At 43.6% G+C, this 18,193-nt stretch overlaps 1 protein-coding gene across 1 annotated transcript in view; it reads left to right on the top strand.

Annotated features, from left to right (window-relative positions):
• Positions 1–18,193, top strand: part of fstl4 (follistatin-like 4) — a gene marked incomplete at both ends in the record, with an annotated part of 526,243 nt that overhangs the window by 486,388 nt on the left and 21,662 nt on the right. The window contains 4 exon segments of the mRNA XM_083649857.1: positions 2,971–3,105; positions 7,067–7,093; positions 9,878–9,996; positions 12,685–12,834. Of these exon segments, the coding sequence (XP_083505983.1) occupies positions 2,971–3,105; positions 7,067–7,093; positions 9,878–9,996; positions 12,685–12,834 (431 nt within the window).

Below are 18,193 nucleotides of genomic sequence, written 5' to 3'. Positions count from 1 at the left end.
GCCGCCCTTCGGACGCCGGCACACGCGTCGGCCCATATCGGCCTGGCCTGCTTGGTATCTAATGCCCGGCCTGAATTAGGATCCCAGTCCGCCCCTGTTAATAGGTCACTAAAGTTCACAAATCAGATTAGGCCTCCTAGTCTGAACATGGCCTAAGTGTTCAGGAGGCAGAACTGCACAACTTCAAAGTCACTGGCACCACAGACTGCTACAAGTCGGATGGTAGGATTTAACAAACTTTATTTAGCAATCGGCATGCATGGCAAATACTTTGGCGCATGACTCCATTGGATGGTGGCGCTCCTCTTGAGGCGAGAGGAGGGCATCTGCATAGGCTAGGATAGGGGATCCATACTTGGACTTGACTGACAACAACATAGCTGACGTCATACTAGAACTTGATTGACGTCGCGGAGTGATCAGGTTATGCATGTGTGGCCTTCTGCTTGAAATTTGGTCTGGAAACCTCACGTGTGGTTGATTCAGTGGTTTTCAATCAAAATTGATCAGCACATAATTATGAATTTGAAGTAATTAAAGTGGTGTCTCATTCAAGGCAGTTTCACTTCAAAGCATGACACACTTTCCCGCGATAAAAGAGAATTTGCAACGGAGGACTATTATCAGAATTAAAAAGACATTTCACTATTGCAAAAAGCTTTGCATCAACTGTTATGTCTTGCTATTTTACAACCCAATAGGCATCAATTAGAAAGTTGAGAGAATTTTCAATGTGAACCAGGAGAAAATGTGAGTACAAGCTTCCATGTTGCTTGTCTGGTGGACTCTCGCTGTTAGAAGGCTGAAACAATTCACAAGCTCTCCGCTGCCAATAGACAGAGGCGCTTATTTCCTCGTGTCACATGACATGGGCTGTGATGCTGAAGCCTGACACCTGCTGTGTTATGATCAAGGCGGCGCTACATAAAGGCAGCATCAGAGAGAGAGCTGTATATCAATGTACAGGATGAAAGCTGGAGGCTACAGTCTCTGATGCTGCCTTCATGACCTACACACACAGCTGGAGGCTACAGTCTCTGATGCTGCCTTCATGACCTACACACAGAGCTGGAGGCTACAGTCTCTGAGGCTGCCTTCATGACCTACACACAGAGCTGGAGGCTACAGTCTCTGAGGCTGCCTTCATGACCTAACACAGAGCTGGAGGCTACAGTCTCTGAGGCTGCCTTCATGACCTAACACAGAGCTGGAGGCTACAGTCTCTGAGGCTGCCTTCATGACCTAACACAGAGCTGGAGACTACAGTCTCTGAGGCTGCCTTCATGACCTAACACAGAGCTGGAGGCTACAGTCTCTGAGGCTGCCTTCATGACCTAACACAGGCTTCGTCACCTCACCTGCCGCCTCCACCTCACAACACGGGCTGGTCTGCAGCTCAAGGCAGACAATATTGCTTGGTAGATGGGGGTGGGGGGGGCGAGTAGGACCACAAACAGTGACAAAACGCTCTGAAGAAGGCTCTGTGCCGAGATACCTACGCGTTTTTCTATTATATATATTTATTTTTTCCAGATTTTTAATCCCCCATTAGTGCTCATTTTAATTTGTTTATCCTGGTTGCTGCTCCACCCTCTGCCGATCTGGGGAGAGCCGTTCCCCTCCCTCCGAACAGGCGCCCCTAATGACCAGAGGAGGCACTGTGGAGGAAAAATTCACTGCAATGCCCTGCTGATTCATCAATAATGAGATATCCGTTTTACATGTTCTTAGGAGGTTTTATTCCACAAATATCTCCGTGCACGGAGGTCTCCTCTTGACTACATTTGTCAATACAAGAGCCACGAGTCAATGTTACATCTCATCATATAGCCTACTGAAACTATCGATGCCCGCCCCCCCATCGTGGAGGGCAGTACTTTCCATTCAGCCATGTAGCTAATCTGATGTTCACTAGAATACATAACAAATGTCTATTCCCACAGACACTTCCCAAAACAAGACACAGGTTCCCACAGGAACTTACATGTTCTCCTTGAACAGCAATCTTCCACATTGATGAAGAACACAGTTCACAAAATACATCTTAGAATTGTCATAATTAATAATTAATCAATCAATACACACTTGAACAATAATTTGCCATGACAGCACCACTTCAGCGACCAGGATATTGCATGTTTTGGTGTGGGGTTCCTATATGAAGGAAACCCCCAGGGGGCACGGGGAGAACCTGCAAACTCCACACAGAAATGCCCTTTTGACGACCCCACCCGGGCAGTGGTGCACTCAAGGACATGCGGGCACGCACTGCTTCAGCACTCAGATGGGAATCGAACCCAGGACCTTCTAGCTGTGAGGCGACAGCGCTTACCACTGCGTCACCGTGCCCCCTCTAAGCGTTTTTCTATTGTGATGTGAGCCAAATAAATAAGTGACATTTGAGATGTGCTACCTTTTCTTTATGAAAAAAAGTTGAGACACGCACATCCAAGCCTGAATAGGGCAGGTGCAGAGCTCGAGGCAGAAACTGGTAGAAGACCTTTTCATTATTTCATCGTTTCATTTTTTGGACCATGCTTTGGATTTTGGGTTTACTGTAGCACTCTGCTGAGAGGCCCATTGTTGAAGCGCAACCTCCTTTTTCAAATCAGTGTTCGACTTTAGTTCTCATGACCTGTCATCCTGCCAGGTTAGAGATTTTGGCACAGAAGGGAGTCAAAGCAAATCTGATTTAGGTCTCTGTAACTTCAGCTACTTGTCTGCGCTCTCTGCCATAATTTAGTTCCTCTGGTGCTCCTATCACACGCATTCCTTGGCCCATATATTAAGCAGGCATTTCTTCACTTCATCTTGACTCCCAAGTTTGTCCTCTAGTGTCACTCTGCATTTGAATGCCAACTAAATGCCTGAGATGTCAATTTACTGCACTGAATAAGAGCTTCAAATGCCACAGGGAAGATAACACATTTGTCTTTTTTTTGTACCTTTCCTTTCCTCTCCTCTCTCTAGCAAACAGCAGTGAGTTGTACATTGGCAGCGTGCGGTACGAGGACACGGGAGCGTACACCTGCATCGCTAAGAACGAGGTGGGGGTGGACGAGGACATCTCCTCTCTGTTTGTTGAAGATTCGGCCAAGAAGACACGTGAGTCATTTCACCTTTCACTGTAGCGTACTGCAGTGCGCACGACTGTTTAGAAATCTAGAACAGGTGGTTTAGTTTCCTTTTAGTTTTTTTTGCACTTATAAACAGAAACAGACAAAAGGGAAACAACAAAATGTGCCGTAGAGACAGGATACTGTAAAGGTGTGTTCACACCGACCTATTAAAGTTTTTCACTGGCATCGAGTTTACATACAAAGTCAATGCAAACGAGCGATTGAGCTTATATTCGCCCGGGAGAAAAATCGTTGGGCGTCCGAGCGACAGCAACAGAGCGATAGGGTGAAAATTCGCTCGTCGCCCGAGATGAAATATCCCAACTCGAGCAAAATTTCGCTGGCAACAGTTGCTTGCTGCTCAACACTGATTGGCTGCCGTAACCCCGGAGTATTTATTCATTCTTGGGATCGGGGGAAAACGCAGTTGTGTTGTTTGCGTTTTCATCCTGTCTAACGTTAGAGCTGTGTGCTGCTTGTTTCTTGACAGTGAAGATATTACAAGCTAGGTGGAAAAACCTTAAGGACACCTACAGGAGGCTGGTAAAACAATACAAGGAGGAGGGGAGGAGTGGGTCTGACCAGAGGACAAAGCCATGGAAACATTTCACGGCCCTGTCTTTCCTCAAACCCCTTTACGCTCCCCGACCGACCTCGGAATTGATGCCTGTTGATGAGCGATTTAAACACAGCAACAGAGCGATTTAAACACAGCGACAGAGCGATTTAAACAGAGCGACAGAGCGATTTAAACAGAGCGACAGAGCGATTCCAAAGGGTTGAATCGAGCGACAGGGAGAAAAATAATTAGTGAATTATAGTCGATTGCCTCACCGAATAATCTGCTGGTTACCCGTTTCTGCGCTGCACAGCGCGGAGATTATGGTGCGATCAAGTGCAGCGAGTGTTTTAGCGCCTGGAGCGCAGCTAAGAGGTGCTTTTCAAAGCTCTTAGCGCAAAGTAATTGCGCGCTGCTGACGATAGGATAATGCCATCTATCCCCACATTTTAGCGCTGAAACGCCTGCTTTGGCATGTGGCACCGCTATGCCCAGTACAATTATAACAGGCATGCGCTTGTGCCCGCCCCCAATTTGCATTGTGCATGGCGTTAAACGAGGGCAAACGCTAAATTACCGCTTTTGGGAAGATAGGGCCCATGATTGATTAACCAACCTGGATATTTTTTCTGGTGATACCAATTGACTTAATTATTTTATTACAGACAAGATGAATGTGTTTTTTCCTATTCAAATTCTCATCAATCATAATTCCAAGGAATGTAGTAGATGAGACACAGGAGTTAATTCCCATTGACTATTTTTTATTATTTAATTATTCAGTTTGTCCAGTGAGTGTACCACATTTCTCTGTTTGTCAAACATTCAACCAAGAAGATTCATAAGCAGACATGTCCACATCACTGTTCGTAAGGGAGTGGTAGCTATCATAGAAATCCTCAATCTGTGCACATTACAGCTGCAGCATCCAGTCTCTTCTTTCTCAGATGTTGTATGGCAGAAATGAAAAAGCAACCTGACCAACACAAAAACACAAAACAAAAAAAACTAAAACTAAATCCTTATATCAAATGACAGACAGACAGTTGACTCTGTGCCTTCTGGGGCTTGAAGAGAAGAATAAACTGTCATGATGTCAGGCAAGCTTGCAGCACTGCAGCAAGCTTGCAGTAAAGAGTAGGACTTCTACAATGACTATAACTTACAGCTTGATTTTATAGAGATACAGTGTCAAAGTTTGAAGACTATCTCAGGGACTGAGGACATTCAGATGAGGTCTCAGGAGGTCAACCCACAGGGAGAATGTATTTCTGAGGAGCAATCGGTTGATATGTCACTATTCTGACCAATTCTGGGGGGCATTGTGAGAGGCTGTGATTGTATCAATGTATTTGTCTTGCACAGCTAGGATGTTTGAAATGGGTCAAAGTTTTTTGTTTAAAATAAAGAGAAAGAAATCACCACAATGACTTCGGAGCTTCTATCGACCCCAACGAGGGATGGAACCATTCTTCAAGCATTGTTTTGAAAATACGCTGGCATCAGTCGCTCGCTGTTCAACGCTGATTGGCTGCCGTGTGAGAGCGAGTCAAGGATCACACTGGCTTGGAACAAACCGCTGGTTTATTGTGTGGCAACAATACAATATAATGCGGTTTGCATTGACAGGCTGACAGCTGACATGAAGTGAAGTCTGTACTACCGGTATGGGGCTCACAAGGGGAGCACGCTGATAGGCTTAGCTTGTAAACAACGACGGGGGCTCGTAGTGGACAAACAGCATGACATTGCATAACGTTATATCCCCCACATGTCCGTCAATTCGTGTGCCTGTTGATGAGCGATTTAAACGGAGCGACAGAACGATTCCAAAGGGTTGAATCAAGCGACAGAGCGAAAAATAAATATCTCAGTGTGAACACAGCTTAAAGGGATAGTTCGGTTTGTTTGAAGTGGGGTCCTATCAGCTAGTAAGATACACTAACTTAATTAGGTACAGTGTTCAGGAGGCTGGGCGCATGCTCTGTAAGTACGGGGGGTCAACAACTAAAACGTAATTTAGCCACCTAAAACAACGCCCACCTGTACCCATCTGTGTACATGCACGCTCTATTTTGACAATTTTCAACGCTTTACTTTTCCGCCAAACAGCAGTTTCATTCGGCACTGCTTTTTCTCCCAACCGTACAACTACCGTATTCCTCCGCTAAAAGCCAGCACAGAGCACAGAGCCGCGGTTTACAAAACAGGAAGGCTTAGAAGAGAGATAAAACACTGACTTACTTTAGAGACAACAAGTCACCTGGCCTCTCTGGTCTGGGACGTTTTCCACAATTTATCCTGGGAATGGTGAAAAAGGTCTGCAGGGCACCCAGGCATTTAGGCAGCAGGCGCATCTCTCTGCCTGTTCACTCTCTGCAAAAGTTCCTCTTCTGTATTCTCTCTGGTTCATAATTGTATCCTTTTGTCACCAAGGTGAATGGCATATCATCCTCGCTATCAAAATCACTCATATTTTCGTTTGTGTATTCTATTTGTTGTGTCTTCACTAATAAACCGAGAGAAATAAAATACCCCCAAATAACTGCGGAGTAATCCAGTGCTGCGGCTCTGTGCAGGCTTTTAGCAGAGGAATACGGTAGTTGTACGGTTGGGAGAAAAAGCAGTGCCGAATGAAACTGCTGTTTTGCGGAAAAGTAAAGCGCTGAAAATTGTCAAAATAGAGTGTGCATGTACACAGATATCGATTTGTTTAGGTGGGCGTTGTTTTAGGTGCTAAATTACGTTTTAGTTGTTGACCCCCAGGACTTACAGAGAAAAAGCTGGTGAGGCTGCTGCTCTGGGTGCCGGATCTCGTTCGACGCTGCGCCCCGCTTCAAGACCACTGTACCTAATTAAGTTAGTGTATCTTACTAGCTGATAGGACCCCACTTCAAACAAACTAAACTATCCCTTTAAGGCTGAGTCTCTCCTGGTGACCATGCTGCTTGCAGTGTGAACATAATGGTAAGGCTTAGTAGTATCAAAGTGATGTCACTTAAATGGAAGAGGGTGAAAAACATGTATTAATGCTGAAGGTAGTGTATGACATATTTATGTTGATATTGGTGGCTGTTTGTCTTATTGCCTTATGATATTATTACTATATTACAACTTCAGAGTTTACACACCTTTTTATTTACCACTACATACATCACTGTGTATGTATGAGTCAGATAGAGATCTCTTGTTTCCAGAGGAAACTTGTCAACAGTAACGTGGAACATTTCGGTAGACGTCAAACTCACATTTGTCTCGACGTGGCATACGAGATGCCACCTCCATCTGTGTCTTGGGAGATCTATCTCTTTTCCTGATGTGATTTGATCTCTGATTCCCTCTCTTTTTTTCTCTTTTCCTTTCTGTCGCCCTGCTGCTTGTTCTACAGTTGCAAACATTCTTTGGAGAGAAGAAGGTAATAACATAATAGTTCCTCAACCGCTATATTGTTCTCCTTCACATGCCCAAGGCCTCTCATCTTCCCAATCTGTTTGTCAGGAATGTGTCACCTGAAGAGGAAGCATTCACACACACACATGCTGCTAGCCGCGGCAGCGTGTGGCTGCTATTGTTTTCACCTTAAGTCTGTGGACAGATTGTGCACAACCGTGCAAGATGCAGTCACGAAACTTTACAGGTGTGTAGTTGAGATGGCAAATGAAAGGCGTGTTTGAAGATGGGTGTCGTCGAAGCAAAAGGGCCGGATGGGGGATCGTGGTAGGGGGGATCACGGCTGGTGTGGTCCCATCGCACAATGTTCTCTAGTATGTACTTTGCAAATATCACCAGAGTGGTGATAGTATGGTGGCTACATGAGAACATCACCACAGACGCAGTATGGTGGCTACATTTGAACAAGAGACCATCTTGCTATGGGAACACACACGCTGCGACGCCCATGACATAAAACAAATGTGGGCCAGGGACGTAAAGTGTGTGTGTGTGTGTGTGTGGGGGGGGGGGGCTGATTCCAGCCCCCTTGCTCAGATCACACCCATCTTCAAAGTCGGCCTTCATTGTGATGTCAAGTACACACTTCTAACTGCATATTGCACAGTTGTGATGCTGTTGCTTGACGAAATCTGTCCACAGACAGACATACTGTACTATACACACCTGGCAAAGTACTCAAAACCACACACACACACACACACACACACACACACACACACTCTCAAGAGGTGATAACAATACCAGCCACATGCTGTCACGGCCAGTAAGCACCCCTGTGGTTTCCAGTACGGCACACATCCAGCCTGTCTTTCTATATCAGTGGTTCTCAAACTGTTTTGCCTTCAGTACCCCCTTTCCCTGATTTCTGAATCCAAGTACCCCCTTTACCCGACTACAACAACATTGTGCTCAGAAAACGGCAAGAGAAAACTATAGCATATGATGCAATGAATGAATGAAGAATATAACGTTACAAAATAAGACGGAGTGAAAGAGTTGCAATCGGTGCCTCCTGAGCAGATTCATCTTAACATTAATTTATTTTCATGATTTATTCTTACATTTGTCCATTTCCCCCTTTCTCTCACGCACCCCCTGTAGTACCTCCACTCCAATGTGTTTTATATAGGCTGCATCACTGCCACATTCACAGGGATTAGATGCACATCCCACCGTCAAAAAAAAAAAAAACTTTTTTTTGACGTATTAACACGTCATTGGCAGTCAACCGTTGGATTTTTTTTGACGTATTAACACGTCATTGGCAGTGAACGTGTTAATTTTGTAAAAATTTCCTGGAGGTCTCAAAAAAGTGGTTTTAATGGTTTTAATACGCCGGCTGCTGGATCTTAGGGGTTCTAACGTGATTATAGCACTTACTTTGTGCCAGGAACACTTTTTTAGGGTGGCGGAAGGGTGAATTACCATGATAAATCAAAAGAAAATGATGGGGAAAATTTCAGGCCTGAACTCCCAAGACTTTTTTTTCCACAGAAAAAAAAAACACAAAGCACACCTTACGATCCAGCTGCTGGACCAGGGGGGTACAAGCAAAAAATAAAATAAAAAAAATCTTCTGACTGAAAAGTTTTCCAGGCCTATTTGAGCTATTTCGGGCTTTAAAGTGTCCGCTTTTTTACCAACGTGCGGTCGTTTCCCATAGGTTTCCATGTCAAAAAGGCGGACAGTGTGTACATATTACACTAATTTCACTCAAAAGTTCCAAAACACCCAGTAATGATGCATGGATTGTGTCTTAGGCTGAATCAGTACGCTATAGGTTCCAACATACTGAACATAGACATACGTTTCCACATTTCATATCTGACTCCAATTGACTGAAATCCATCATAGCGACTGAGAATTTTAATCCCTGCATTCAGTTTACCACAGAGCCAAGAAAAGCCAATCTGTTTCAGAGAGTACAGTCTAAGCATTTGGCTCGTTGTTAAGATGGCTGATGTCGAGTGTGTTACCTCTGGCTCTCAAGTGTTTATCAGCACTTAAAGTGTTGATTGCTCGTTAACACTGTGTGCACGTACATGTGTTTGCTTCTTTGTGTTTTTTTTTTTGTATCAATGCTTGTTTGTGTGTGTGTGTGTGTGTGTGTGTGTGTGTGTGTGCGTGTTTGTGTGGGTTAACAAAGCATGTAAATGTTGCTTGTTGTTATTTTTCTGACAGTGTGTTGAAGACTGAACTCCACATTCTGTGCTGTGCCGTGTGTTGTTTGCTAATCTGACAGCATTATGGTGTAAAAATAATAATGTCCTAACAAGCTAACAAACCAATCAACGCATCATAGCTTTTTTGTACTGTATGCACACTTGTGTATGTTTCAGAGGCACATTGTGTGCATCTGCTGATCATGAACACTCAGGTGATGTATACCTGACAACCCGCTGCTTATCCACACATATTTACATCAAACTGGGATCCTTTCTAACTAATCAGCAGCTGCTGTTTACAGCAGGCAGACAGGCCTGCGGATATGCTCTTGTTTTTTCTATGGTGCTGTGCTGGTGCTCTGAGTTGGAAGCTCCGTGCAGTGTGCATGCTGACAGAGCCCTTTGTTGGCGTTTTCAAAATGGCTGACAGCCACACTAACAGCTAGCAGCAGTCTCTTCCGGCAGGGATGCTGAAATGCCCATCCCAAACATCAGATACTTTCTTACAGTATTTTCACCATTTTGTTGCTTCTTCTCCGCCATATCATGAGCTGTTTGTGTCTGGCTGTCTTCTCTCCCAGGCTTGAGCGTGGGGAATATGTTCTATGTGTTTTCTGATGAGGGCATCACCGTTCTTCAGCCCAGTGAATGTGAGATTCGCAGGCACATGAAACGCACAGAGAGGATTGTTGCGACCTATGTAAGTACAAATGGAATGTATAAAACAACATTTGGGCATTTGGGCAAATTGCTCTGTAATGAAACAAGCACATCATTTGTGATAAGCTTGGACTGGTGCTTTGAGAAACATTTAGAGAATGATGGAAAGGCCAGTGTCACAGGCTCAGTTTCCATACAGAGTTGAAACATTATCTACCTTTTTGGTTTTTGTCCTACCCACCTCTCACTCAAATATAGTGTTGGGCAAGTTACTTTCAAAATGTAATATACTGCATATTACTAGTTACTTTCATTTGAAAGTAATACGTTACGTTACAATATTACTGTCTCTGTAGAGTAACTTGTTACTTATTACACTACTTTTGCATTACTTTCACCAAAAATAACTGCAGTAGCAGAATGACATTGCCGCCCCGGAACCATCCCGGAAAATAATTACAACCGTCTTGAAGTCAATGTAAACAATCCAAAATTCTATCCTTTTCCTTTGTTATTGTCTATTGTTATTATCTATAGTCGTTATTTGCATAAAAACATACATCTGATTCGGAAATTATTGTATCTTTACTTAAATGTGCTTTGATAAAAAATAAAAAATAAATCAACTTAGTAACAAAGTAACTGGTATAATATTACTGAAATCCTATTGTAATAAGTTATATTACTGAGTTACTGCTAAAAGTAATATATTACATGTAATATGTTACTTTTGTAATGAGTTACTCCCAACACTGCTCAAATACCTTTAGGTGCATGTGCAAAAATACTTTTCCTTAGGCACAGAGTTGACAAGACAGATTTTGGGCTACAGAGCAGTTTAATAATAATAATAAAAAAACAGGACCTATGTCATGGCAAACCTGTCTCTCCAACTGGGCTAAACTCAAAGAGATGCAGCAGCTAAACTCTTTTTATTTTTACTTTTTTTCCCCTTTGTCCATATACTAGCCTACTTAGAATTTAAGATACCATTTAAAATCCAATTACACGAAAGGTTGAAAGGCACCACTTTGCACGCTTTTACATTTTCTTTAATAAGTAAGGCAACAATTATTCAAATCAGATTAATCAGCGACACCACTAAGAGCTCTTTCTTCACTGTGAATCACTTATATCCTAGGTCTTAATTAGTCCCTTTGTACCTCAATCAAAACAAGCACTGCGAGACAGCAGATAGCTTTGTGTCGCGTTCTTCAAAGGAAGAAAACTATTATCCATTAGAATCTCAAGATTTCATGGCTGTATTATCTATCTATCTATCTATCTATCTATCTATCTATCTATCTATCTATCTATCTATCTATCTATCTATTACAGATCTACAAGTACAGCTTGTTTGCAGTATTCATGCCTTAAATTGCCCCTTGCGGGACTAATAAAGTTTTTTGAATTGAATTGAATTGAATTGAATATTGTATCTATCTAGTATCTATATCTACTGTATCTATCGTAAGCATACAGTCTTACATTACGCAGTTCTTCAGTAGTTTCAGTCTCTGAGGTGTGAATGGAAATTATTATGCCAGTAAAATAAAGTCAGCGCTCTCTCCCATACCGTACTCTATTGTCAGAGTGAGGCTCCTCACCTCACTAAATGTAATGGGATTAGTTGTGTCCATTATTCAACAGTTCAGCCCGACAGACTGTATAGAGTCTATAGACCCCAAGGTTTCTAATCCACTAGAGAACATCTCTCAAACAGAGCAATGGGCTATAGAGATGGTAAAAGTTGCTTGTTCCTCTGAGGGATTTGGGTTTTACAGGAGCCTGTAATTGTATTAGAGATCGATACAAACTCAATAAGCCATGTGTTAGCCAGTTGCTGCTGTAAACAGCATTTTCTCTACTTTGGTGAGGTGGAGAGGAGGGGGGACATGGTTAAAACGAGGCCCCTGTGTGTGTGTGTGTGTGTGTGTGTGTGTGTGTGTGTGTGTGTGTGTGTGTGTGTGTGTGTGTGTGTGTGTGTGTGTGCGTGCGTGCGTGTGTGCACGTGTGCGTGTGTTGGCGGGAGGGCGCACGTGGGGGGGTGTATAACAGTCTTGTCAGCAAAGGCTGCAGGGTTTATAATAGAGGTGATACGTTACACTTGAGCCAGTGGCAAGTGAGAAGGTTGTCGATTGATTAATTAAGAATAATTGTCATTAGTAGTAGTGATAATAATAGTAATTAGGGATCGGATGAGCTGCTTATCTTATGATATGATTCCATATGCAATATGAGGTTCACTATACGATGTAATAAATAAAAGTTCAATGACAACAAAGTCTGATAGTGCAGAATTTATGTTTATTTCTGAGACACAAATCTTTCTAGCAATGGCATTGGCATAACATAATTTCAATGGAGAGCTAGTGAAATTGTGTTGAACAAACCGTCTTTGTAATTACTGCAGCAGAATATATATAGACAATATTTTTTCTGCCCCACAATACATACTGTATTATCACATTTACACATTGAATTTCGCATTGAATTTAGAAATTAGTCAATGGCATTTTAGCAATCATAGTGATATTGTTTGAATGAAATAAAATATGAAATAGTAAAATAGTATGAAATAGTACCCACATGATGCAATATGCAACCTTGGTGACTCACTCATCATAATAGTGTATAATGTGCCATCATTTTGCCATCATCAAGTAAATCCCACTGCTCCTCTCCTGCTTCACTATCCCCTCCTCTCTGTGCTGGTGATGTGTCCCAGGAGGAGATGTGTCCCAAAGGGGAGGGCGTGTCCCCGCAGCGCTGCATCTGGTCCTCAGCCGTCAACGTCAGGGACAAGTACATCTACGTCACGCAGCCTCTCCAGAGCCGCCTGCTGCTGGTCGACATCCAGGCTCAGAAGGTGGTGCAGGTGGGTGGAGCCGCAACATACCACAATATACTTTCTACTAGAGGTGCTCCGATCGATCGAAACGCGATCGGAATCAGCCGATATTGGCTCTATTGGCTTTGATCGGAGCTCTCTAAAAAGGCCGATCTAAAGAGCCGATCTGAGGCATGTGAGACAATTAAATATGCAGACTAGGGTTGGCACGATGGACGATGACATCGACCATCGTGATGGGCCGACCCCCCATCGACCTCTGAGCCGTCTACATCGGATCATTGTAATTAATTGTCTGTTCGAATTAAAATTGTGCCGTTTTAATAATAAAAAAGGCCAAGTCCACTTACCGTGACGCGCGGGGGAGGCGCCGGCGGCATTAAACAAGCGCACCCAGTTCAGTTCAGGGAAGCCTCCCCTCCCCCTCCTCCTCCCCCTCCTCCGCTCCACTGCTTCTCTGAACTGGGTGCGATTGTTTAATGTCGCCGGGGCGTCCCCAGCACGTGAGAAGTTGGCTGTGTTGTGAAAACCTTTTAAGACAAAGAAGAAACTTCACGTTCTTTCCTGTTTTCAACCCAAAGTGAGTACAAGTCTTCAACTGTGAATTTAACTCGCCTGTTTCCAAAGTGAAAGTTGGAGTCGCTCACAGCAGCTGCGTTTCTCTAGCCATTTCTCCTAAACTCTCTCTATAGGTTCAAAAGCCCACACGAATCTAACGTTATATCAGCCAGTAATTCAGTCAGTTTTCTGCCAGCTAGTTAATTTCAACACACACACGTTGTTGGTGAGGATCTGTAACGTTAACGTTATTTGTTTTGCGCCGTTCAAATTGCTGATAGTGACAGCCACTGCCCACTTCAGTCGCCTGGCTCTGTGCTCTAGCACAGAGCAGAGGCTAATAGCCTATCCAAGCCCGCTGGTATCATAGAGCTCAGCTGTCCTGTTGTTAACGTGAACGCTTTGCAGCAGCTAGCCAAATGGAATTACAGCAACGCGGCGACTTAATAAATAATTAATTTCCCCCCCCACCCCCACCAGCGACGATGCCATCGTCCAAAACGATGTTTCACTGTAAAACAATCACGATGGGTATTTTCATGACATCGCACAACCCTAATGCACACGGTGCACAGCGCACCTAGAATGACTTCAGCTCTCTGTCTCTCCCTCCCTCCCTCTCTCAGTCAGCATAACAGACACACTCACACACACACACACACACACTCTGCCCCATGCAAGACGCACGCACGCACAGGTGCAGCATTTGTAAATACCGGAGGATCAATAAGCTTTCACGTTAATGTTCTCTGTATCCGTACTGGAGAAATTAAGAAAATATATTTCCTATAATTGCTACATAAACGTTATCTCACCGTTTTATCTCTTGTTTGATCTCACCAACTCCGTAAGACATGCCATAGGCATGTCTTACGTCTAGCCCAGTGGTGCCCAACCAGTCGATCGCGGTCTACTGGTCGAGCGCGGACTCACCCCAGGTCGATCGCGTCAAAAATCGATTATAAAAAAATAATAATAATAATAATTTAATAATCAAATAAAATATAATGGAAGTACATGCAGTTGTTTATTTTAATTATGGATCATAATACAATGCAATTCCAAATGCACTTTTATTTTAAAAGTAGCCACACAGTGAGAAAAAAGAAAGTGAGAAAAAATAAATCATGTATTGGGGAAAAAAAGTGATGCATCGATTTAAGATGCATCGAGATACATCGATAATCATAATCGAATTGAATCATAGCCCTCTGAATAGACCCTTCTCACGGGGGCCATTTTGTGTCGAAGAGGCAGGATAAACACAGGTGCAAGCACAACACTAATGAGGGTTTCCTTCTTCCATGATTGGAAGTTGGAAACCCTCATTAGTGTTTTGCTTGCACCTGTGTTTATCCTGCCTCTTCGACACAAAATGGCCCCCGTGAGAAGGGTCTATTGTAATCGAATCGAATCGTGAGGCCAGTGAATATTCACAGCCCTAATGTCAAGTGGTTGTGGGACAACGAGAAAGTGTTGTGAGGTTAGTTACTGCAGGCTGGAAACGATGTGTGTGCGTTTGCGATGTTGAAACTGGACTGGTAGATCTCGGGAGGCTGGCTACTTGAAAAGTAGATCTTCGGTCAAAAAAGGTTGGGCACCCCTGGTCTAGCCTATGATATATTTAAAAGAGATCGCTCACTTTCTCTCCGTCTCTCAGACGAGACACACAACAGCGAGGAGCCATGTGTGATGGCCCCTGCACACCAACATGGGCGGTGAGCGATGTACTCGCTATCGCCCAGTCAGCCCTGCCCCGCTGCTACAGCGTGGTTGGCTGCCTTGCTGTATTTCCGTCTTCAATTGGTCGATTTCGAAATGGCCCCAACTTCCCTCGCTGCCGTCTGTCGCTCACCAGCTTGCAAAGCATGCTGGGATACCTGGCGTCAGGACATCGCAAACGACAAGACGAGAGGAGGGGCCAAAACCGAAATAGACCAATTGAAGACGGAAATACAGCAAGGCAGCCAACCAAGCTGCAGCAGCGGGGCAGGGCTTGACAGGGCGAGTGTGAGTACATCCGAGTTGATCACGTTTGGTGAGAAGGGGGTCTGAGTGTCCACTTGCGCCTGCCTGCCTGCTGCACTGCCCTGCTTTCAGCGTGTGTGTTGTGCACCGCCCCTCTCTTCACTCAAAGTGAAAAGAGAGAGATAGCAACTAGACTAAATGATCAAAAAGTGTGGATTACTTACTTCACTGGAGACTGAGTCGATGGTGCTGACAATGCTTGTTGTCACAAGTGAGTACAACAAATTGTTCGCTACTATCGCTTCGCTTCTAGTAAGGGTGGAAACACGAGCAATCTGTCTCTAAACACTCCAAACAGGTGCCCCGACTGACCAGACGAGGCGATAGTGCTGTCTGCTGCTTTTGAGGATTTAAAAAGAGTACAGATTTAGAGATTTTCTTATCACCGTATATACACATTTGAGTTGACGAGTGGCAAAGTTGCTTGTCTCTCTCTCTCTCTCTCTCTCTATATATATATACACACACACACACACACACACACACACACACACACACACACACACACACACACACACACACACACACACACACACACACACACACACACGTATATGCTTTTCTTTTTTGCAGCCCCACTTTGGGAATTAAGCTGATTAAACAGGTGTATTTTTTACCACAAAGAAAAAAGAACAAAAAAAATCTTGCCCAGTGCAGCCAAATAGTACTTAGACTGTACTCTGCATGTAATTTGTCTATGCTAAAATGTAAATAATATTCACAGTCTATGGTACACCTGTTCAACCTGAATCAGAAACAAATGCAAACATTCAAAAGATGAACTACATGCATCCAATCCAAAATGTTTGGCAGCATGTCACCGACTCGCCGTGCCATTGAACTGCATGTAGGAAGACCACATGCAAGGTGAGATAAATCAAACGCACCTCAAGCAATTGAAACAATATGGTGCCCAGGTGGGTGCTGGCTAGATGGCCATTCATCATGCCTGTAACGGCTGTTTAGAGACTGAATTCCTCAGGGGTTCTTCCCAGGGTCAGCATCATTTATACCGAGGAAGAGGATGAGAGGAAATAGGCCTGACTCAAGGAGGCAGGGGGGGGGGGAGGAGAAGCATGAGGGAGATAAGAAAGTGGATGACAGAGGTGGAGAGGAAGAGCAGTTGAAAGGGAGAGACAAGAAACTGAGCATGGGAACAATCCCTAAGAACCAGCAACTTAATCAGTTTATAGTTATACGCTCACTACTATAATAAGGCGGCGGTTGCGCGTGGCTGGTGGCGCACAATTGCTCAACTGTGCATGCTAGAAATGAGCGTGCAATATTTATAGTATTGATAATTGTCTCATAATAAAGCATATTGAAATAAGCCTAGCGCTCCACTTCTGTCAATAATGTCTTGTTTTTCAAGGAAATTCTGAAAACAAGATGAGTTGTTTTGAAAGTCTCTCAGCTCATTGGAATATTTCTTATGAAATGATATTACTTGTTCAAATTGACCCGCCAGCCAGAGGTTTGCCCTAGTCACACATGTAATATGTCATCAGTCACATACTGTAGATGTAATATGTCATCAGTCACATACTGTACATGTAATATGTCATCAGTCACATACTGTACATGTAATATGTCATCAGTCACATACTGTACATGTAATATGTCATCAGTCACATACTGTACATGTAATATGTCATCAGTCACATTCTGTACATGTAATATGTCATCAGTCACATACTGTACAAGTAATATGTCATCACAAGACTGAAGTTCAAGTCATGACCTTCAGTGTATGCAACCCCCTCTGCCTCAGTTTCCATGTTACACTATCCAATATAACAGCTTCCCTCTCTTGATCGCCCTATCTCTCTCTTGCCTCTCTCTCTCTCTAAGACCCGCACTGGCCTGTGGGTGCAGGAGGTTAATGCCTCCTCACTTCTCTTATTTCCTTCTCTCTCCCTTCAAAGGCTTTTTCCCCACCGAAAAACACATTTCCAGACTTTTAGAAAAAGGGAGTAGAAAGAAAGACCGGCTGCAATGATCTGTACTATTTCTTTTGAGCGAGCAAACAACACAAACAAAAGAGTGGCTTTCATTGGTTCTTGATCCAGACAGAATAGTGTTTTATCACTGCGTTATCTGGAGGAGGGAGCTACATGTAGGGTAGGATCTGTCACCAGAGGACCATCTTTTGAGAAAGGAAAGGAAGGAGGCTCCATTTTTTAATGTGTCCAACTAAGCTACACGAGGACACATTTTATTCTAAAAATACATCCTTATCATGGTTAAGTCAAATCAACAAAGAAGAGTGTCCAATCCCCACTAATTGAGACCCCATATTTTCGCAAATTAATTTCAAGTGTCTAGTATGGAAACTCGTGACAAATCAAAGGGATACACCAACATTTTGGGAGATTCACCTATTTGCCATATTGCCAACAGGAAATGGAGAATGTGGATGTCTTTATGTGTATTTTGGCTGACTGAACGGGGATAGACAGCTGTACTGTTCACTACCATTGTAGCACTAAACTAAGTAGCAGCGAGGGCTGTACCGCTCTTTGTACAATAATAAAGGCATCCGCATTTTCCATTTGCTGTCGGCAATATGGCAAATAGGTGCGAAAAACAAAGCTGTCTTCAGCACAGTGAGTGCTCCGTCCAGAGAAAGCCAGACGGAAGAATTTCCAGTATGTGATTTGTGGGTACTGAGCTTCCTGTCACATGATCTCCCGCGCTGCCAGCAAAGTGAGAATGTGCCTGGTGCTGCCAGCAAAGTGAGAATGTGCCTGGTGCAGCGTAAAAAAAACCAAAAAACGTTTTCTTTTTTCTTTTTTTTCGT

The sequence above is a fragment of the Poromitra crassiceps genome, assembly GCF_964638095.1.
Source record: "Poromitra crassiceps genome assembly, chromosome: 1".
NCBI lineage: Eukaryota > Metazoa > Chordata > Actinopteri > Beryciformes > Melamphaidae > Poromitra > Poromitra crassiceps.
Note: the sequence above shows the minus strand (reverse complement) of the source record. Positions and strands in the feature narration are given on the sequence as shown.